The sequence below is a fragment of the Erigeron canadensis genome, chromosome 3 (assembly GCF_010389155.1).
Source record: "Erigeron canadensis isolate Cc75 chromosome 3, C_canadensis_v1, whole genome shotgun sequence".
Classification (NCBI taxonomy): Eukaryota; Viridiplantae; Streptophyta; class Magnoliopsida; order Asterales; family Asteraceae; genus Erigeron; species Erigeron canadensis.
The window spans coordinates 44,790,753-44,813,913 of record NC_057763.1 but is presented as its reverse complement, the minus strand read 5'-3'; the positions used below and the strand labels follow the sequence as shown (position 1 = coordinate 44,813,913).

The 23,161-nt window shown below is 31.8% G+C and overlaps 2 protein-coding genes and 1 pseudogene across 3 annotated transcripts; 1 reads left to right on the top strand and 2 right to left on the bottom strand.

The window, feature by feature from the left end:
* Positions 1-3,622: 3,622 nt before the first annotated feature.
* On the bottom strand, positions 3,623-7,550 carry LOC122592763 (2-succinylbenzoate--CoA ligase, chloroplastic/peroxisomal). 2 transcript variants are annotated; one of them, XM_043765061.1, is made up of 10 exons: positions 7,293-7,550; positions 6,320-6,392; positions 6,054-6,222; positions 5,884-5,982; positions 5,715-5,812; positions 5,402-5,595; positions 5,208-5,335; positions 4,752-5,113; positions 4,381-4,592; positions 3,623-3,947 (listed from the first exon to the last, which is right to left on the bottom strand). In XM_043765061.1, exons 1-10 carry the CDS (start codon positions 7,529-7,531, stop codon positions 3,818-3,820), a joined length of 1,704 nt encoding a protein of 567 aa, XP_043620996.1. In that variant the 5' UTR covers positions 7,532-7,550; the 3' UTR covers positions 3,623-3,817. The 2 variants fall into 2 exon arrangements, with proteins under 2 accessions (XP_043620996.1, XP_043620997.1); XM_043765062.1 differs by having other exon boundaries at positions 5,208-5,275.
* A 4,447-nt stretch (positions 7,551-11,997) lies between these two features.
* Positions 11,998-19,655, bottom strand: LOC122594330 (probable lysine-specific demethylase JMJ14). Its single transcript, XM_043766807.1, has 11 exons — positions 19,434-19,655; positions 16,666-16,842; positions 16,296-16,367; positions 15,873-15,950; positions 15,043-15,759; positions 14,775-14,936; positions 14,021-14,389; positions 13,173-13,713; positions 12,980-13,083; positions 12,705-12,884; positions 11,998-12,498 (listed from the first exon to the last, which is right to left on the bottom strand). Exons 2-11 carry the CDS (start codon positions 16,819-16,821, stop codon positions 12,421-12,423), a joined length of 2,457 nt encoding a protein of 818 aa, XP_043622742.1. The 5' UTR covers positions 16,822-16,842; positions 19,434-19,655; the 3' UTR covers positions 11,998-12,420.
* Positions 16,914-22,507, top strand: LOC122592212 (annotated as a pseudogene).
* The last annotated feature ends 654 nt before the right edge of the window (positions 22,508-23,161 follow it).

Sequence of the window (23,161 nt, the reverse complement as noted above, 5' to 3'; positions counted from 1 at the left end):
GTAATAAACTAGTATGTTTTTTTTATTTATTGTTGACGAAATCAAAAAAAAAAAAAAATCTCAATATTCAGCAGAATCTCATTGCGATTCTCAAGAATCTCATTGCGATTCTCATGATCTTATTGCGATTCTTACAGATTATTGCGATTTATATGACTATTTTGTGATAATCCAAAAAAACTTGGCTATTTTGATACAATTACAACGAAATTGGCTACTTTACGTAATTTTCTCTTAAAAATATTATAACGCTGCATACATATTAAACCAAGGAGATTTAGAACAAAAAATGTAAAGTGCATATTTCATTTATATTCTGATTTTACTACGAATATAATTCAGGCAAAATAGAAGATATCTTTTAAAAAAGAAAAAGATGAAAAATGAGAATAAAAATTGAGAACTTACCCAATTTTACACCTTTCAATAAACACACCGTAAGTAAAGTTCTCTCAGGCAAAAGGATTGGAATTTTATCTATGACAAAATGTACCCATTTCAGTTTGAGTATTAACTACCAACACCTTTTAACTTTGTTAGCTCTAAGTTGTTTAGAATTTTAGAATTTATTTGATACATAACTAATTGTATATAAATGTAGCTGTTTAACACCAATGAAGTTTACTCATTAGAATTTTGTGTCCAAGGAAAAAGGTTGATGCACCTTTTTTGAGTTTTTCCAAAGTGAGATGATTTTGTCTCCTTGTATCTATGTTCATTCTTTTGTCACAATACCTTTTTATCGTTAAGTAATTTTTTTATTTACTTTTCCTTTATCCACTCGACATTTTATGAATATATGTTAAATGCATTATTATGGTTATCTATTATAATATAGTATATTCTATAATTATAACATGGTTAGAAACTTTGAATTTTAAAGTCTATGATTATTGTAATATCCTTTTATCTTATCATTTTTATACTTTTTCTATATAATTATTTTTATTTTTAAAATTTGTCACTAACAAAAAACACAAGGTTTATATACACTTTAGACAATTTAAAGTCGAAGACAAAGCTGTCTGACCATCATCATATATCACTACATATATTAATTAAAATTTACGGATTTTATTTCAAATTTGATTTAACACCAAACTTTTAAATGTTGAAAGAACTCATTCACTATTATATATTCTAACTAGGTTATAACGGGTATGCATGTTTGCGTGGAATTTGTGAGAATAAAAACATAAATCCACTTTGAAGGAAAGGTGACTTTAGTAATTAGTAGTGGGCAAAAACAAGTAGTAAGTTATAGTGTCCTTTTTCTTGACTATTGTAAATAAGTTGAGAATACAATTCAAAAATAAGTAATCAACTTTTTGTATTTACTTAATTAAATAACTTAATATTTTGAGAATTTCAATACGTAATAATACTTTAAAAAAGACTTTAATCTAATGTGGTTCTCAGTTTCTTAAATGTTTATTTATTGTAATGAAACATGATATGTAATTATGTACACAATATAATTACAGGAAAGAAGTTGTGGGCTTCTGATGTGTAGGGAGAGCAATGATGGCAACGTTTTAAATACTCGTAGAATGTTTGACCAAACATTCATTTAACTCAGTTTTGAAAATTCCGTCCACGGCTTTCAACGCTTTCCCACCATTTTATTTCAACCTGCTATCATTATCGACCACACACGTAGTGTTTGCAAATTACAAGCAGACGAGGATATCTTTTCGCCGTGTTTAGCGTTCGAAATTTTATTAAACAGTCGATATTTGATACATAATGGTTATAGGGACACCTCATCATATTATGGTGAAGTCTTAGAACAGACTGCAATCGTTTGATCTATCATTCATTGTCTTTAGCGTGATAGCGTCCATCTAATCGATGTTTTGTCGTTGCGTTATAACTGTTAATACGTATAGATGTTGATATATAAATATAAAAACATAATGATTTTCTAAGAAAATCTTAATAATACAACCAAAATGGTTGGCCATTTCACTATTAACCCCACTAGGTGGTTACTAGAAATTTACTAAAAAAACTAAAATTTAAAAGCTGATTAAAAAAATTCAAAAGAAACACAAAAATTAAAAATCCATAATAAAATTTAAATTTCATAAAAAGAAACCCGATCCTATTCACCCCCAATTGATATTGTTATGACGTACTATACATATTGACAGCCAACTTCAAGATAGTTTATATGTTATCATTTTATACCTTTTGTATGTTTACATTTGAAAATAGCTACTATACCTTGATTAGGTTGTTTACTTGTTTGTATCTGAGTAAAAGATTGAAATCTCACATATCTATGAGGTTATAATAAAAATCAAGTCGGATATAGATTTTCTGATTTTGTTTCATATAAATACGCTAATAATCAACCAAATGATTAATGCAAAATCAGGATCTAAGTTGTTTATAAGTTTGATCACTTTAATGGGGTGGTTACCATTCTCTTTGACTATGTTAATGATGGTGGGGGCGTGGTGCTATAATTCTCTTGGTTGGAAATATCTTTGACTTTGTATGTATATTTTCTAAATAAATACTCCCTATTAATTAAAATTCTGATGTGTTTTGATAAATTGACAAAAAACACATCTGTTTTTTAAAGGCCGGTTTTTATAAGAGTCTTCAGCGAGAGTCCTTGACCACTTAGACGCAAGACACTATAGATAGCGAGCGTCGTGAAGGTGCGTCTTTAAGTAAGAGTCCTCTTGGAAAAGTTGGAAGATGCATGAGAGGTGGGGTATTATTATTAATTTTTTTTGTTTCATGTGTGGTGTATATATATATACGTGTGAGATAAATTATAAATAATTGATGATGTGGCGAAGAAGTTCAAAGAAGCTGTTTTTATAAGTAGGGAGAGTCCCGAGAGGAGTCCTGGATGATGTGGCGTTGAGCTCGCAGACAAGAAGCTCCAGGACTCCCCTCCTTATAAGAACCGGCTTAAGAAGCTAAGCAATCAATGATTAGTTGATTTCATCTCATAAAGTAGTGTTTATCGAATAATAATGAATTGAGATTCTTTAAAATTAATCCAAAATAAAGTTGGATCTAAAAATACCATTGAAAGATATCCTTGTGTTAAATAAATACTCGTACTAAACAAAAAGGTTTATTGACTAGTTTGATGGGGGTAGTTACCCTTCTCTTCATGCTATTTTGATGATGGGAGTTGTTACATTTCCTTTTGACCTATCCAAATATATTTTTCTTCAGGATGTACCATTGACTTGTATGTCCTTTTCAAGTAAAAGTTATTGACCTGTTCAACCATGTTAGTTGATCTTACTATGTCCAATGCTAAAGACGTCTTTAGACGTGCTTGAGCTGTCACATCATATCCTTAAAAATCCTTACAAATCTTTATAAATCCTTCGTATTTTATAATTTTATCTCCAACTATACAAACATCCTAACATATCCTTTAACGTCTACTAAAAACAAAAATATATTAGGTAAGGACAAGTAAGGGCATCCTTAAAAAAATTCTTAGTTTTGGACAAGCTTCAACGGTAAAGGATATCAAAGATATCTAAGGGCACCTCATTAGAGATAGCCTTATATCTTGTATAAAAAGATTAATTGGATCTAACCACTGTTACAATGAGTTGCCATTACTATGAATTCACTGCGGTTATTTCTGGTTGGAACTCATAAGCTTTTATAAAACTCGTCAAAACAAGTCGTTATGTGTACAAGTTTCCGGGAATATACTTATAAACGTATTAAACAATGTGATAGAATGAATTTCTCACCTTATATGGAAAACAATGGAATTGATATGTACTCCTATATGTTTACCCTATTCCGGGCATAGCCATAAATGGCCACCTTATAAACTGCTCGGGAGTAATTTTAAGTGAAGCATGACTTCTCCTTTGAGTTGATCTCTTCTTAACTTGCCACTTGTTGTCAATGGGAATTTCTTGTTCCATCTTATGAATATTTTGGGAACTTTGAACCTGCAAATGAATACACGACCTTGAGTTAAATCAATATAATGGACAAGTCAAAGTATTGAACTAGAGGGAACAAACTAGATGGGTTGAGTAGCAAGTCAAAACAGATAATTATTTAATACAATCCAGATGGTTGAGGCGGGTTGGTTGACCTATCATAAATATCGTCCATTTTATGTAAGCTTTTAAATCATTAAAATAAGATCAGAAACACCATATTGTTAATATAAATAATATTAATTCATTTAGGTAAAGGAACGTAGGTTTATATTTGAAACACTTTTAACTTTTAAACTGTTTGACCTTGTCAGCCCATTTCACCTGTTTGATCTGTTGGAGATAAAATACTAAGATCAACCCATTTTTAGGCAAATGGTTCGGATTGCCAGTAGTTCCACACTGTTGCACATCTATCAGTAATTTTGGACATACTTACCCTGTCAAATTATTTGTTCTACAGAATTGCTGGAGGGTTTCACTGGATATACGCTGGTTATCTATTTCCAAGTGGTCTGAACGTGAACCTGCCCATGTCCAGTTGTGGTTTAATTGGATGCAAGCAACCACCATTTCTGTTAGCCGGGTATCTGGAAGTCCAACGACTGCAATCGCAGAAATCCCAGGATGTTTTAATATGACAGTTTCTACCTACATTGATACAGAGGACAAACATGTCAACAAAACCTCTACATATTCACAACTGATAATCTTATACTCCCGATTTTCTGAAACAAGAGATACACTTTAATGTGGTTGTCACTTTTTTTTTTTCAATATATTAGGAAGTTCATACTTCATGACGCTTACCTCTTCAGGATAAATGTTTTCTCCTCCGCTTTTGATGCGCCCTTTTAAACGCCCAATAAGCCATAAGTTACCATTATCATCTATCCGCCCTATATCACCAGTTTCATGCCAGCCTTCAGAGCCAAAATTTTCTTTCACTGAAATCTGGTCCCAATATCCAATCATTAGGTGAGGCCCCCTCGTTAATACCTGTCCAACATGACTTGAACCATCGGTGCTGATCTTTAACTCAACATGTGGGGCGGGCTTTCCTACACAAACACCCTCTTGGTTGACCAAACTTAACTTTCTGTCTGTAGTTATTTGCTTTGTAGGATCATGAAGCGTCATGAAAGTTAGGGACGAACAACCCTCAGTCATCCCTTTCAGTAAAAAAAACCATAAGCAACCGGAAACAAAAAAAATAAAATGTGCTACATATATCTTTGAGGAACATTTACATAATTATAAACTAACCGTAAGCTGTGAAAAGTCTAGCATTAGGGAAAATACTGGTTGCATCTTCTATAAGTTTGGCTGAAAGGCTGCCACCACCATTCAAAATCTTTTTCACCATAGGTAACTCTAGTTGTTTATCTTTGGTCCTGAAAATCTGATATAAGATCAACAGAGTACTTTTCCATACAGTTGTATGGATCTACGAAAAATACCTGACTAATGAGATCATATCAGACATTATCGTGGGAACTGTTATGAAAGAAGTCACGTGAAATTTCTCAATAGCTTGAAGAGCTGACTTGGCTTCAAATTTGGGTGTCAATACATGACATCCTCCCACCATTAGTATGGCTAAAGCCGATGATAGCCCACCCACATGGCCTAATGGAGCAGTATGCAAATACATCTGCATTTAAATGACATGAAAATCACTCAGTTCCATTCAACAAGTTATACAAAGTGAGGCTGAAAGGAAAATGCCAGAATATGTATATGAGGCTGAAAGAAATATATGAGAATTTGTACATCATCCTCGTTATAGCCAATAGTAGCGATCTTGGCAAGAGATTGTATAATCAAAGCTGAATGGCTTAGGATGACACCCTTTGGCCTTCCAGTAGTCCCTACAAACAGAATGTCTGAATCAGACCATGCATATGAGACATAAAGAGAAGTTTAATTTAAAAATGCGTACCTGAAGTAAAGCATACTATGGCCGCGCCATTACAATTGAAGGAGTAGTTGAATGAATGTGATCTTGGAGATGGCGTCTTAAGCGTATTGGTAGTTAGTACTGCAAATTGACTGTATTTATATAACTGTATGCAATTTTATATGGTCACGTAATACTATCAAATTACAGACCGTTATCTGCAGAGCTGTATCTATTGTGGGAGTCCATGAGAACATGCCATTTTAGAGACTGAACAGAACAAGGTTGGAAATCTGAATGCCAGTTAGAGCTATTGTCGTTGTCAGTGACCAAGATTACCGGTTTCACATCTTGCATTGCACATAGAGCCTCTTCGAAGCTCTAACATGTATGTATGTAAAATATATAGGCAAAATCATAAATCTAGATAAATAAACAAAAAACGTGTTATCAAATCATGTAGCGGGTTTTTGCTTACCCATCGATAATTGAGGGTTGCAACTATTCCCCCAACAAATGTGATGGCTAATAACCACTCCAGATATAGCTCACTGAAATAATTATCAATAAATATTATACACCAGCCTTTATTTATTTAAACTTATAATAGGGCTATAAAACAGTTAAACCGTGAGCTCTAAAAAAATTTAAGATTGTTCATGTCCACCTTTTTAATTTAATTTGGGGATAAGTGTCTGAGAATGTAATGAACTATGCACAAATGTTTATGTTGTGTAATGAATTACTTGAATGTTTATTGTATGTAATGAACTTTCAAATCCAGGTTATTGGATGTATCTGACCAATCAAAAACTTACAAGTGGTAGCTTATATGGTCGCCACATATACCCGGTTGCATCCAATAAATAGGATTTAAAAGTTCATTACATATAATAAACATAAGTAGTTCATTACATAACATAAACATTCATGCATAGTTCATTACATTCCCAGGTACTTATCCCTTTAATTTGTCCAACGAAAGTTCATAATCTACAACTAGTATTCTAAAAATTTAATTATCCAAAATAACAACTTACCTTTTAATTTGTCTGACTTACTTTTTTATTTCTCATTTAACTAAAGTGAAATCATTAGAGAACCCAATTTGCCAGATTATATTTAAGACAAAATTATAGCTCATGGCTGATAGCGGGTAGCCGAAGCTTTTTAGATATATTTAAGTGTTTGGCATAAACTATATATGAATAAAAAGTGTAAAATCACTAGAAGCTAAAAACTTGTTGATATATCTATCTAACACGAGTTTTTTTTTTCTTCCTAAAAGCTAGAAGGCTCTCCACAAATATAAGCCTATAGTTAAAGTTTGACTGACTAAATGGAAGAAGCAACAACATGTCTTCAATCAAGTAATCTTAATTAATCTAAATGATATTATGTATTATTATTATTCATTCTAAATTCCAAAAGGAAGAAAGAGAGGGCGATACCTGTTGAAAGCTGAGATGGCGACAACGTCACCGGGTTTGACGCCGAGTTGGCTAAGTCCGAAAGAAAGGTCCAAAACAGCGTCAACAAAGCGATGTCCATTGTTAACTCTGTTACCATAGATTGTGATCGGAGAAGTACGACGGAATGTTGATATCCGGCTTAAACATTGGCAAATATGCGCACCACCACCACCTTCCCTCATTTCATTTCGAATGTTGGAGCGCCAAATGTTTTTCATTGGATTGGATTGGATAGGATGGATATATTAAATCACCTCGTTGGCTTCTTTTAACTTGCTCCCCTAATCTAGATATATACTAGATTTTAGATCTGTGTTCAGCACTTGACACGGAATTTACGATATTATCAATATTAGATTTTCATAAATTTAAATCATAAAAACTTATAAGTTTAAAAATATACCGTTTCAAGTGTTATACTTTGCAAGTTATGTACAATAACCACAGATTCGTCACTTTCATTATTAACTGAGATATATTGATGGAATTGTTTGTCGTAGTTATTCCACAAGGCGCATGCTATAATAATTACTCTATTATATATATATATATATATATATATTAAAAGATAAAATGAGAACAAAGAAAATATAGCGAGATCATTTTTAAATGAGGATAATTTTATACTTAAATAATCATATAAAAATAAAAATTATTTTAATTAAATGAATCCTTAAATATCTCCATATATAACGTTTGACCTATTTTTACTCTATGATGATTATAGAATTGATCAACTTATTCCTACGTATGTTTTATGCTGTATTTTTCAAAACTTTTTTTTAATAACTTAGTAAAATATATTTTAAAAGATTTAATTAATTAAAATGTAATCAAAACAATGTCTACGTGCTCTGGTTATAAAAATGTTTCGTAATACTACTAGACATAAAATGTTAAAAATAAAATTGACACTTTAACACTCTCTGTCTCCATAATGATAATTTTTAATAGTTTAAGCAAATCGTTTAATAAAATCTTATCTTATAAAGTTTTTACATGTTTACAGCATCTGTAAATAAAAGTTGTTTACATGTGAACATTATCGCACACATGTATAAATAAAAGTTGTTTACATGTGAATATCATCGCACAGATGTATAAATAAAAGTTGTTTACATATGAACATCATCATACGCATGTGTTAATAAAAGGTGTTTACATGTGAACGCAATTTATATGTGATTGTTTTTAAACATACTTGTGAATTTTGTCAAAAGATATGTATCTATACATTTGTGTACAAATTCATTCATATGTGTATCAGCCAAAAAGTTTAGAAATTTAATCAAAAGATTTATTTTGGTAATTTATATGTATAACATATTTTTATTTATATTTTTGAACATCATGACAACACATTGATAATCCTATATTATTATAATTAATATATATTATTGAATTAAAAAAGGTAAAATTTTAAAATATCATAGAAATCTTCTGATTTAAAAAAGTAAATAGAAAAGCTATGTTTATCCATTGATAAGACTCTTAAATTTAAATAACATTGAAATCAGATAATTATTTGAACTATCAAATCACTACAACAAAAATGTTAATTGCTAACAATTATTTCATCGCATTTCTAAATAATGTGAAAAAATATGTTGATTTGTTCACATTTAAAATTATATAAAAAAAAATTTACACTTAGAAGTGTGAAAAAATTAATAAAGTCATATTTTTTTCACAATGATAAATGTATAAACAAAATGTTCACACTTAAAAGTGTGAAAAAATGTCAAGCATTTTCACACTTAATAGTGTGAAAGCTAATTTGTCACACTCAAATTTATCGCACTTCCTTTTGTGTAAAGAAATTTGGTGTCACAAATTACTTCCACACTTTTAAGTGTGAACAATTATATATTTTTACGCACTTAAAAATGTGAACTTTTTGTTTATACATATATAATTGTAAAAAAAATTTGATCCTTTAACTTTATTCACATTTTTAAATGTGAGTTCTTTTTCACATATTTATAAGTGTGAACAAATTAACAATTTTTTTAACATTTTTAAAAAATGTGAAGAAAAGAGTGTTAAGAAATAACATATTTGTTGTAGTGAATGTAGTTGCTGAATTTGTTGAAGTTTTGTTATGGAAGAGACGGTTTATTTATATAGTTTATAATCCCATGTTTACCCTTTTACAATTTATAACTATTTATTAATAGTTTTAAATGTATATTATTGATAGCCATTGATTAATCTCATCTAATGGTTTAAAATAGTTCTCGACAAATTTTTAGTTTTCGTAATAACCTAACTCTCTCTCTCTCTCTCTATGTATATATATATATATATTAAGGAAACTATATATATTGGATTCTTATTTTGAGAACTTATTTTTTTGTAATAACCGTGAGAACTCCTAAATTTTATATTGGATCACATGTTTTTTGTTCATTCACATGTGAAACGTTATAAAAATACATGTTGCAGAAGAATTTTTTTTCTTTTCAAAATCTTATATATAGTTTGTCACATGTAAACAGAAAATGTGAATAAATTCATTCACAAGTTCATAAAAGGCTACTTTAAAGGTTTCTTCAAAAAGTTTTTTCTACAACATACATTTTTATATCATTTCACATGTGAATGAACAAAAAAAACATGTGAACAAATATATATTTAAGAGTTTTCATGGTTCTTACAGAAAAAATGGTTCTCAAAATAAGGAAACTATATATATATATATATATATATTTAAATAAACCATTTCTTTTTATTAAAGTTATACGTTTTTTTAAAAAAAAATAAATTGTCACATACATATACACAATCACTAGCTATGTTTGCTTTTCTTTATTCGGACTAGCATGGGACCCGCCCGCAAGTTACAACGGGAGCCGATGGCGGGGTTGATCGAAACAGAGGGTGATGACAAGGTTGATCGGACGGAGATTCCGGCGGTGGTGATTGAAGCTGGTGAATGATGCTAGATTTGGGGTATGATAAAAAATGGTAGGGTTGAACGGAGGGTTGAGCTGGGGCGGGAATTGATGTAGCGACGTGGAAGTCTAAATGTGTTAATTGAGGTAATGTGTGAATTAAAGGTATTTTAAATATAAAAGAAAGTGTTTATGATTTCTTAAAAGAAGAGCTGATAATTTTTTTAATAGGGAGTAAGGATAAATCATAGGGTTTCTTAATTGGACCGGATATTTTTGCTCAATGGACTCAAAGGTCAACTTTTTTTGTTTTTAATTTATTTTAAATAATTATTCTGACAAACATATTTATTTTTATAGGCTACCTCTTTTTCTTTCCTGTTAACTTTTCCAACAATCCTTTGTTCTTCCTTACAATCCCAAGTCCCAACAACCAACTTATTCTTAGATTTGTCATTTTTTTTTTCACATATGTTATTTTGCTAGTTTATAGATCTGTGGCAACAAGACATTGCTTCATCTCCACCGTCGTTACAAGCTACTGTCATATCTCTCTCTCTCTCTCTGTTATTAGACTTGTGAATAGATCTGATTATGTTTAATATTGTTGGGGGTAGTAGTTGGTGACTGGCCGAAGATGGTGACGGACGGTAGGGTGATAGGATATAGTGACTGCTGGTAGAATGACTTGATGTGTTAAGACATGTGGATGTATGTTGATGTTCAATTTGGTGTTTCTATTTCAAAATTTGATATATGGTTAGTGGTGATTAATGGTGACCGGAAGTGATGAGTGATGATGTTGAAGGTGGATATAATTGATGTTAACCATATGTTTATAGATTGATTTGGGTTGTTTGTGGAGGAGATGATGGCCCGAGATGAAGGCCGGTGTCCGGTGATGCTTGATTTGGGTTGTAGGTGGTTGGAGGTGGCTAAAGGTAGCAGCTGATGGTGATACTTATCACTTTATCAGATATGAAAAAATAAAAGATAAACTCATTTACCAAGAAGCTTGAAAATATTAAAATAAATGAAATGCAAAAAGTTGAAAAAGTAAACATTTTGGTCTGAAAAAGCAATAATTATGTGAGGAAAAAAAATATATAGTTTGAACAAAAATAAAATAAATTTGACTTTTGAGTACACTTAACAACTCCCTAAATCATTCTCCCAAATTTATATAAAACAAGTCTTAATTAATCACAATTCCCAACACAATGTTTTTTTTATGAATTAAAGGCATTTTAAATATAACAAAAATTGTATATGATTTCTTAAAATAAGAGCTGATAATTCTTTTTAATAAGGAGTTGGATAAATCATTCTCCCAAATTTATATAAAACAAGTCTTAATTAATCACAATTTCCAACGCAATGTTTTCTTCTTACAAATTAGTTCAAACTATTGGTCATAAAATATTAGGGAGTGACATTCGTCATACGTTTTGATTAATCTACTACACATGTGCTTTAATAACTTGTACAATGTGTTCAGAAAGTTGTACTGTGTGATAGATTTATCAAAATTTGGGGTACGAATATCATTTTCCTCAAATATTTCTTGCTTGTCTAAGAGTAAATTACGAAAATGTGTTTGACATATACAACTACAACAATATTCAACTAGTACATAATTAGATCAACTCGTATATATCTTTGATCGTTTGATCTACACAAAACCACTATTCTTGATCTACATTGATACGTACACACACTTGTTTCATATGCTAGCTAATACATACTTCATACTTCTACAGATCATGTACCTATCGGCATACATCCATTAATTACATTAGGTTACACCGCATATATACATTGAAGTACCCATTACATAAAACAAATATAAGTAATGTGCTTGTAGAGGGGGAAAAAATGAAATAAAATTATATATACAACAAGAAGACTGAAACAAATAACCAAACCAAACTGGTATGAACTTTTGAAAATACCATATGTAACTTCTCAAGTTTTATTTTCTTTCTTTGGGGGGTTTTAAGAATGGGTAAAAAAAAGAGAAAAAAGAACCAAAGATGTATGCTATAGCAATTGTGCTATGACAAAAAAATTTCCTATAACTTATGTTCCTCTCTATATCTAGATTTGCATTGTCTGCTGCCGATTTCTATTCTAAGAACCCAAAACAACTACCCTAACAAGTCAAGTAGTCAACCTCATGTTCTTGGCTGGAATCCCGAGAGTTGGCAGCATCTCTACTCTATATTATTTTGGTTTAACTTGGCTCTCCAGTACTCCTGACATCTATACTCGGGATCAAGAGCCTCAATTGCCTGATAAAATATCGTTGTCAATTTTCTATTTCATATATGATAACACCCATTTAATCAGTTATAAGTTGTCCGGTTGTTATCAGATATGAATAATATTCATAGATGGTCAAAGATGCATTAAAAACATAACAGATACAATCGCCCTTCAAGTTTTATAATCTATATAGGTGTTGAATTTTTTTTTGTAGAAAATCATAGATGAAAACCTGCATAATGGGTGGCGAAGATAACCCAAACATCTCAATCCCATTAAGGCTTTGTCGGGGCTTCAAGGTGTCACTTGCCAGCTTCACAATTTCTTGATTTATTCTGTTCAGCACCTGTTGCCAGCACTTATCCGCCGACACGTCCATATAACTCTCACTAGGACACTCTTCTAAGAAAACCTATAATATATCATAACACAACCAAGGTGTTACAGGTGGTCAATCATTAACGGGAAGCAATAATAAGAACTTGCAATTAAAATTAAAGGTTAAACCTTAAATAGAGGACCAATGAGCCCGGCATCATGAATTTCCTCTATGTAGCTACTCATTATTAGAGGGTTGAGAAAGCTGAAATATTTAACTCGGCTTTGGTAGCCTGCAAATAAAAATTAGAGTTACAAATATGCAATAACAAGTAATCTAATTACCATAATGAGTAATATGAGAGTAAGATGCCACAAACACCTTTTGGGAATATCGCCTGCTTATTGTACCATAATTTTCCAAAGGTTAAGGATCCAAGGTTTAGAAGTTCAACAGTGACGTTACCAAGATTCATATCTATAGAGCACCCGAGTCCCAAACGGGGTTCTTCTTTTGGATGAATGGTGATGTGTTGATTTACAGGCACATCAGAAGTTTCTTCTTCTATTGAAGCCGTAGGCATACCTTTATTTTTCTGAGTTGCCCCAGAGTTTCTCGAAACCCAATTTTGTAAGGCATCTGATTCACCCTCGAGTGAATCAACCATCATAGTTAATTCATCAAGTGTATAACGAAGATAGACATAAAGTTGGTCTGGATCACAGGAACATAATGTATTTGCATGTTTTAAACATGCAAACCGATCAGAAGAACACTTGCAGCTGGCTGCAGACATGTGTAGGTCATAGAAACATAGGAAGCATTCTTTCTCATTTGGTGTATCGAAATCCTCTTCCATTTTCTGAAATTGACAACCGGATTGAAGGTTCTTAATCCTTTTTAGTTCCATTTCAACTCTGGCCTGACATATTATTAGGTAGAAAGAAAACTGATTAGAGGATGATAACTTTCAACATTAAAACTGGAAACGAATCAAGACAAACCAAACAAGAATAGCGAGAAACGATTAAAATTTTATTGTAGTATGAGAAAAGTTAGAGGATGACAACTTAACAGCTAACACACCAAGAATTTATAAAAAGTTGGACATAGTGTTTTGGGTCATCCTCACTTGACTCGACCCATTTCAATATGCACCAAAATGACCTGTTTTGGCCCATCACCAACCCCGCCCATTTTTCTACCTGTAGCCTTAATAATCAATCTACCTTTACAGCATTTGTTAGTATTCCCGTCTTCCCACAAACACGTTTCCATCTTAAATGGTCGGAGTTCTCTTTATCTGACACTGAAAGCTCCCATAAAGCCCTGAGAGCTTCCCGAGCTGATGCTAGTAGCAACTTATCATGAGATATAGATGTCTTGCGTCGTTGCTCACTGTAGAGCTCCACTGCACCTTGACCATGTTGCAGCCAATCAACTGGTGCCACATTGACAGCCTCCGCACAGTTGAAACCACAATTAAATCCCGCATGGTATGCCCTTGGGAAAGTAACAATGAAGTCTCCAGAAAGTTGAGTGGCCCTATAAACGGGGATTCCCTCAGACTTGAGAACATTAGGAGAGAGCTGAGTAACCTGTTGGAACATGTGTATGTATTACGATAAATGAAATAAGTGAAACATCTGGATTAGTAAAGTGGGAATTTACAATATGAGTGGGAAAGAAAACAGAAGATAGTTTCAGTGTGCTACTATTTAATGAGAATCAGATAATCAGCTGCAATAGAGTGGTTCTTGGATATTTTTTTTTTTTTTGTTTGAAGCTAAATCATCAGTTGTTTGATTGTTGGCATATTCTAACCTTATAAAACTAATACAATATATAACCATAAAAAAAACAATGTGGAAAAATATAGTGTCATGTCTTGTGCGATAAAGAGTTAACGTTAAGTGCAGCTAAAAACTGATTTTTTGACCCATAAATAATCAGAAAATTGTAGGCATATTATAAGGTGCTTACAAGCTGATGGAGTAAATCTGGTTGTTCCTGAAATAAATCGGGTAGATGTTTCCTCATTGCATCTTCCAAGGCTGTGGCATGGCTTCCTGGTATCCCATACCATATTTTTGAATCACCAAAATGCATATAGTTTACAGAGTAGAGATGGTGATCTTCAACGTGCTTTACAAACCAATAAAAAACACGAGTCAGAGATCACACTCGGTGACTAAAACACAAAGACATAAATCAGAACATATAACTTAGGTGATTTATACTTGTAGCTCACCCAGCAAAATGACGAAAAACACATGCCAACATATAACCATGGAACTAAAACTCCCGAGATATCACATGCTTCAAATGCTAATACAGACCCGGGTTGGCGCGGGAGGTTATTCAAATTCCAACCTGATTTCACATATTTATTTAACTCATCATTTTCAAGGTACAGTTTCTTAGGGAAACCACTCTGAAATACACCCGTTTCAAGATCTGCTCCATAATATACTTCGACCTCATCTGTCGGCTGCTCAATAATCCTCCAATATTCACCTTCGATTTCTCTAATGGAGGGTCCCCACCATTCTTCCTTTTCTTCATTATCATCAGTGGTTGTTGGATTTTCATCATACATTCCAAAATAGTGCTTCTTGAAGTTAACTGCAAAATCTACATACTCTTGTAACGTGAAATCTGATCCAGACCGGAACCCGAATTTGTCATCACTGTCAGAAGAAGCATTTGACTCTGAATTTGTTCTTCTTGCTACCGTCTTTGCTGATGTTCTTCTACGTTTTCTCCTTCTCTTTTTCTTCATTGGCTCCCTATTTTGAAGCAAGTCAACTTGTTGAATTCTCGTAGAGAACTTAGCTTCATGCCAAAAACTTTCTTCCATGAGGGGGCAAGGAGGTTTCCAAGAAGTAGGAGGTACAATTCTACATATACCATAAGCTTTTGCCTGGGGTCGTATTTTCGATATATAACCAAGTGTATCTTCAAACTCCTAGTGAATGAATAAATGGATATATCAAATGACAAGTTATTTTAATTTCTATAGGAAGTAGAAAACTATATTATTTAGTGAGTTACTGACAAAACTGAAACCCAAAACATTACCTTCTCAGTTGGATAAAACACTGGAGCTTCTTCTACGTCAGGCCTACAAGCCTCAGACGGATCCCATCTAGCTGTTATCTGCATTGAATAAACAAATAACGCTCATTTTTACAGGAGGGGGCACCAGGTTGGAACCATACCAAAACTAAAGAAGGAAAAGTAGAAATGAAAACAGACCGCTCTAAGCAGGTTGGGTCCTAAACAGGATTATAATGTGAAATGTGGATACATACTTGGGTTTCTTTTAATTTGAAAAAAAAATAATAATCTGAACAGTCATTTCAAGCTTACAACACAAAAGGAAGTTCAGTTCTGAGCTGAAAATATCATTATCTAAATCTATCAAAAAATACTTAAATCAAACAGCAAATGAGGATGCATATTATCTCTATTTTGATATATAACACAATCATGACTTCCTACCTTTTGCCTGCGAGGGCTTTCTGAGGATTCAAGACTGTGATCATCTTTCAAGGCGTCTTTAAAATGCCGGTCCTTCAAAAAATGTATTTAAATAAGATGCTAAATCTTTTGCTTCATTAGTATAAAAAATAATAATAAATGGGGAGATTTTCATATATGTCCTATTTTAAATACATAATTACATATATGTCCAAAGCATGCTTTAAAAGCATTGTATTTATGCATTAAAAAGTTGCACCTAAGGCATATATGTAATTATGTCTTTAAAATGGGATATATATGAAATTTTCCCTAAATGAAAAAACTGAATGGTGATACTAACATAAGATTAACATACAAATAAAACTTGATATTAATGGACACAAATAACCTTCTTTTTCTTATCGGCTGATACTTGTGCTTCAGAGTATATATCAGAGGGTTGAACTCTGCTTGAACTCCTAAGTCTAAGGAGTCGTTTAACCTCCACTGTCTCACATTGGTCAACTATATTTGTGTCCAGCTCTTCATTCATAATAGTTTCCATGGCACATCACTCGATCAGAACCTTTAACAAATAAAAAAGGTGCTACTAAATTGACATCTTCAACTTTAATCTTGTAAAGTAGAGGTGGCAACATGGATGGGTCAGGTAATGAAAGAACATATAAAACTAGTACATTAATACGACAATCACCTATTTTATTTTTTTTTGCAAAGTGATTAAAGAGGCTATATGGGTAAAAGATATGCTTTGGGTTAACTTTCATCCTGTTTGACCAGTTCCTTTTTTAGCTAAACTTTTTATTTTACCCGTATCAGATAAAGCATAAAACAGATTCACTGTGAATGAGTAAATTTGCATCCTCTAATTTGAAAGAAAGACAAACAACCGAAAAATAGGAATATAGGCATGTCAACATGGTGACAACATTTGTTATTGGTATGCAGAAGACTAACTTTGAAGATTAAACTAGTGCTCAAAGGTCTAGCAGATTATAAAACATGGAAAACCTCTACAATAAAATGGATAAATATCAACTATAAACCAACAAAAGAGATGCATGCGCATTATTTAGATCATCCAAGAGAATACTAGAAGAAATCCTACACACCCACAGATTTTGATTTTTTCTATATACATAAGAGATCCTTACATCATGCTGACAATCAAGGTAACACACATATAATACACACCCACCTACAAGCAAGCACACACACATATATCAAAATTAGAGCATAAGTTCTTGGCAAATCATGCTTACTGTGTATACTGTATATTTTGGTGTTTAATGTTGTAAACTATTCTGATCGGGAATTGGAAGTAATTAAAATTAAAATTAGTACTTCTCAATCAACACAACTTATCTTTTAGGGATCTAAAGCCCTAATCTTTCTTTCATTCATATGAATATAACTTCCAAGTTATAATACGAAAATAGTTAAGACCCAAGAGAAAATCATGATCAGATATAAGAATGAGAATTTAATCATGACTAGTCAAAATCAAACCAAGCGCTTGTAAGATTCTCATCCAAAAATTTGTCTTTCAAATTTAAATATCCATTCAACAATAATTAAACAGCATATAAGAAATAATTCAAGATCATGTTATATATAAAGATAATGTATAAAAATAGAAACATATGCAAACCACCAATGATTCTACAAATCTTTCCTTTCGTGTTATCCATATAAAAAGTCGAATGAATGACATGTGTAAATAAAACAGCATTCTACTACGTGGACTCCTGCCGTTAAATATTTCTGCAATTGATTAGCTGAAAACTGAAATGACCAGTTTACACTAGAAAGGTGACGAATGGCGAATCGCCGAATCCATGAATCATGACAGGCTGACAGCATTGCAATATCATAAAAATGTCTTGCGAAGGGCGCACTCAAATACTAGTTGATAACCATTTCAGATGACAAGGAAACTTTAAAGGAATGTCCTGGCCCGACATGAACAGTATACTGACTAAAATACTTATAATCAAACAAAACACAACACAACCCAACACATATATCTGTTTTTAAGATAAAATTTGAGAGCTCAATTTTCATAGATCAGCATCAAATTATTTACAGAAAATGACTTTATACTCAGTTAATACTGATCTTGTACATTCATTTCTTTTACCACAAATATATTAAGATGATTTAGCCTTATCAATATCAAAAACAAAAGTGGAGACTGATAATGGGTCGGTTTTCCAGAAAACATATATATAAAGAATAGAATCACTTTCTGAACAAGTTTTGTTGTGATCTTGTTTAACAATCAAGCCAATGCAAATTTGAAATTCTTGACCTTTTACTTATCTCGACAAAATTATGGGGATCTTTGGTTGTGCATTTTCGAATAAATCATAACAATTCGAAGAATAAAAATCAGATAATTACACATTCGGCTAGTCGGGTGCTGAAAGTTAGGGATAGCTAGGTAATTTCACAAGTATATCAATAATTAGTTTCCTTACATTAACGCCTAACCTACATCTCTGGATCTAATTTATTTGCACGTAAATAGTTAAAGATAAATCATAATTATGATCATCTTAAATGCACATCTAGACACCCATTATATCTTCCCCTTTTACACGGGAATCTCTATCATAAGACAAGCGACGGCACAATTTACTGACATTTTTACCTCGCAAAATCTAAAATATTAATAAACATACAATAGAATGAAACTGATAATACCCGCCTCACATACTCAGAAAAATCATTAAACATGTTCATAAGCACAAAAAAACATAATGTATGTAGAAATGCGCTAATTTAATCGAGAATATAACGTAATGAATTTTATGATCATTCTTATATTCTTGTATATATCCAATAAGCCAATAACATTAAAACATGTTTCACAATTCACATATCCAATAATTCTATCAACTAAACAACAGAATCTAAGATCTAATAATCATTATCATCACTAATATAATAAATAAATAAAAGAATTAGAGCATGTACAGATCTACTTCTATAAGGATACAAAATGATAAATACTTTATATGTCAGAATCAACAAAAATACAATAAAATAAAACATATTAAGAATTTGTAAACATTATCAATATAAACATGTATATATTTATAATCACAGAAATCGTAAACATGAATGTATATAATCATTAGAAAGAAATCTAACCTGCTCGATTTTATGAAAATGTTGAAGCTTTGAACATTCCCAGATGACATTACGAATTCACAATGAACTATTTATTATTTTTTTAAATGGTAAAAAATTATAAATAAAAAAATTTGAAAATTTCAACCTAGACAAAACTAACAAAACACTAAATCAATGACTAATATTAACCCAAAAAACATTAACAAATACCCAGAATATAAAAGGATGAATTTCTATATTTACTTGAAAGAATTTCATGTAAAGTTAAAAGAATCATAGTTTATTTTGGATTAAAATCATTCAAATAATCCAAGAAAATCGTTAATGTGGCCCAAAAGAATGGTAAATTTTAATAAAAGTAAAAAATTCCCAAAAAAAGATATATTCCAAGATTACAAATATACAATTTTATTAGATAATATGGGAATATTATTTTGTTGGTGTAACAGAAAACAATAGCGGTTTAAATTCGATCCTAGAAATAGGAAAGAAATCAAAAAAATTTAAAGAATAAGATATGGTCAAACAAAAAAAATGTTTCATAAGAATTTAAATCTTTTTTGTTGAGATAAAAGTAAGAAAAACTGGAAGTCCATAAAGACTTGAGTTTGGATTAACTGAAATTGCTACGAACGGAAAAAGATTTGAGTTTGGATAAAATTCATATTTATATATTCCTGGGGGGTCCATAATGTTTTTTTATTCGTACCGCCTCAATTTAAAGCTAAAAATATATATTTTAATTCTCTGTCAATATTTATGTTTTGTACTAGCAATAATGCTCGTATGACTTACTGTATATGAGTATATCAAATCAAATATAAAATAATAATATTTCATAATATATATATTATTTAGTCTAAAAATATTTTTAATTCATTGGAATGATAACATGTTAAAATTTTTAGGGGTAAGACTAAAAAGAGATTTAAAGAGATTAAGTAAAATCCATTTGTCACAATAATATAATTTAAAAAGATTTTACATAATCAATCATTTTCCTATATCTAAATATAAAATCATCAAGGTTAGATAAGTGATTGACACTTTTACATTTAGAAATAGCAAAGTATAAGATTAATACTGATGGGCTAAAAGTCTAAATATTCTCATGTTCGGCAAGGCTAAAAGTCTAAGATTAATATTAATGGGCTGACATGGGCTAGGGTCCATAGCTCCATCCTCTACAACACTGAATCAGTCAGTGTAGAAAGGTAATACTACAGTAAAAACACTGTGAACACTTTTAAAAACATCATTTTGATGTATTAATAGTCCATAAAGCTAACATAGTATAACTAATTATCATTATATAAGTGTTTAATAACACATTGATCTGTCAACATAAAAAATGATCATGTTTTTTTGTTGGATGTTTTCATTTTGCTGACTATGCATCCAAGATGGATGAATAAAACAAAAAAAATAAATATATTTTCTTAATTTAACAAATCAATATGTTGTTAAAAACTTAAATAATAATAATATCTGATTATACAATATGTTAATTTTATAAACTTGTAATGAATGAAGTTTTTAAGATTATTTTAAAGGCAATTTTATTTGATTGACCCGAAATACCCAAATATAAAAGAAGTTTGTGCCTATTAAATTAAGAAACTTTCTAAAATATGTCCCTCCTTCTAGTCCTTTATATAAGGGAGAGCCGATTATACAAAGGATATCCGGTCAATCCTCTGATTTGGTTATTCGGTATCTTCCCGTGTCTTTCTTTCTTTCTGGTCGAATAAGAAACCAATTACAGTAATTAAAAAGCATACATATATATATATATATTGGTGTTTGGTTTCTTCTCTTAGTCGTATTATCTTTTGTGAGGGATTTGTCGATCGGCTAGTCACATAAGAAAAGGCGATTAACAAATCATCTCCGTAACCAACAACATATATATCGTACGAATTGAACGAACGAATATATAAAATATGGCCAATCTTCAACACATGAATCATCCAACAAACAAGTCGATGAAAAGAAAACAAAATCAAGAGCCAATTAGTAATAATAATAATAATAAGAAGAAGAATATTAGTACTAGACATTATGAAAAACAAGAATTAGTAGATCAATATGTAGGAGAAGAAGACAGACTCACAAACTTGCCCGAACACCTAAAGGTTCATATTCTTTCGTTTCTTAGCATCAAACAGGCCGTTTGAACATCCCAGCTATCGAAATCGTGGGTTTCTTTATGGACTTTGAGCCCCACTCTGAATATTGATTCCTATGATTTTGCTACTACTTGTACACTCCGTGATGTGGATAAGATTGTTAGAAAAGTTTTAGATAAATCGGCGGTAAAGTTGAACAAGGTAACCTTGCACCCTTATGTATCATCTAGCGCCAAGATTTGGAAAACCGTTTTTGGTTATGCGCTTTCCAACGGGGGAGCTTGGCCAGATTGCTTGCATCATACTGGCTCAGTTTCTTTAACACGCTTGAAGCTAATCAGCGAAACAAGAATCAGTTGCCCGTTTTTGGGACAAAGATTGTTCAAGAACCTGACCAATCTATATCTACAAGGGGCAATTATATCGAATAATCCTGATTCGTTCTCAGGGTTCCCGGCTTTGGAGAAGTTAACTTTGTACCATTGTTGTTTTGAGGATAATAATAGTAATTTGAATGTACGAGCTCCACAACTTTCAGCATTAACCATCAAGTGCGCTGATTATTATAGGCTTGATCGTTGTGAGCTTTGGACTCCAAAGCTCAGAATCTTCAAGTTTCGGACTACTGATGTTGGTACTTTCCCAGTGTTCACAACGCCTCTTCCTCAAGCTCTTCCGGCTCTTGATGAGTTCGTCTTCGATCGTCAAGGAGGATCATTATGTTTTGGACGGGTCAGGTACCAGAAGCAACGTTTTCATCAAGTGATATCAATATTTGGGACTTTTCACAATGCCAAATCCCTTACGATTTCTGAGTCTATTGTTGAGCTTTTGTCCCTGTTTCCAATGGAATTCATGACTAGATGTTCACCATTCAAGGGTTTGAAGTTTTTGAAGTCAGGTGGTGAAATTCCTTCGGAAGTTGAAGATTACTTGCTCCAATACTCCGCCGTGGTAAATTAATTAGATTAAGCACGGGTAACATAGATTATATTTATGGTACAAGTAGTTATGCTTATATGACGTGCTGCTGGGAGATCGAGCTTTGCATATGTCACTCATAATAGCTGCGTTTGTCATATATGTTTGGTAATAATGCATGCTGCTATGTTTATAATGTTTTAATACTCATATGTTTTTATCTTCAGCTTAATATGTTTCTATATGTTCCTCTGTTCTATGTTTGGTTTGATACGTTCTAAGATGTTTATTTGATAGAGTATATTTTTTTGTTAGGTATTCAGGTGATACTCGATTGGTCACTTACTATACTCATGCACTTGTTTCCTTCGTTTTTTGGTCAGAGGTCCTTCTCGAAGCAGTTTCTCTACCATTGGTAGAGAAAATAGGTGGGCTTAAATGCATTTGCATACAAAAACGAAAATTAGAGGTGTCTAAATGGGTGGGTTTACACAAACTTCTGTCCAATTCCTTCTTTATATCTTACAGCATAAATAAACAAGTATTGTGTCAAATAAGATTACAATAACTACATTCTTACAATTATAATTTGATTTTCTAAACTTCCTTTTCTTATGCAAATGAAGCAGAAAGATATCCAAACACATATGTATGCAAAAACAAAAAAAATGTACAATAATTGACTAAATGGTCAGC

Excerpts from the sequence above, each read along its gene's own strand:
- LOC122592763 (XM_043765061.1), bottom strand. The coding sequence starts at position 7,531 with ATGAAAAACATTTGGCGCTCCAACATTCGAAATGAAATGAGGGAAGGT. Across the intron at positions 6,223-6,319 it reads CAACCCTCAATTATCGATGG|AGCTTCGAAGAGGCTCTATG; the intron begins GTAAGCAAAAAC and ends CATACATGTTAG. Across the intron at positions 5,983-6,053 it reads ATACAGCTCTGCAGATAACG|TACTAACTACCAATACGCTT; the intron begins GTCTGTAATTTG and ends GTCAATTTGCAG.
- LOC122594330 (XM_043766807.1), bottom strand. The coding sequence starts at position 16,821 with ATGGAAACTATTATGAATGAAGAGCTGGACACAAATATAGTTGACCAA. Across the intron at positions 15,760-15,872 it reads TGTTTTATCCAACTGAGAAG|GAGTTTGAAGATACACTTGG; the intron begins GTAATGTTTTGG and ends TTCATTCACTAG. Across the intron at positions 12,499-12,704 it reads CTTCGCCACCCATTATGCAG|GCAATTGAGGCTCTTGATCC; the intron begins GTTTTCATCTAT and ends ATATTTTATCAG.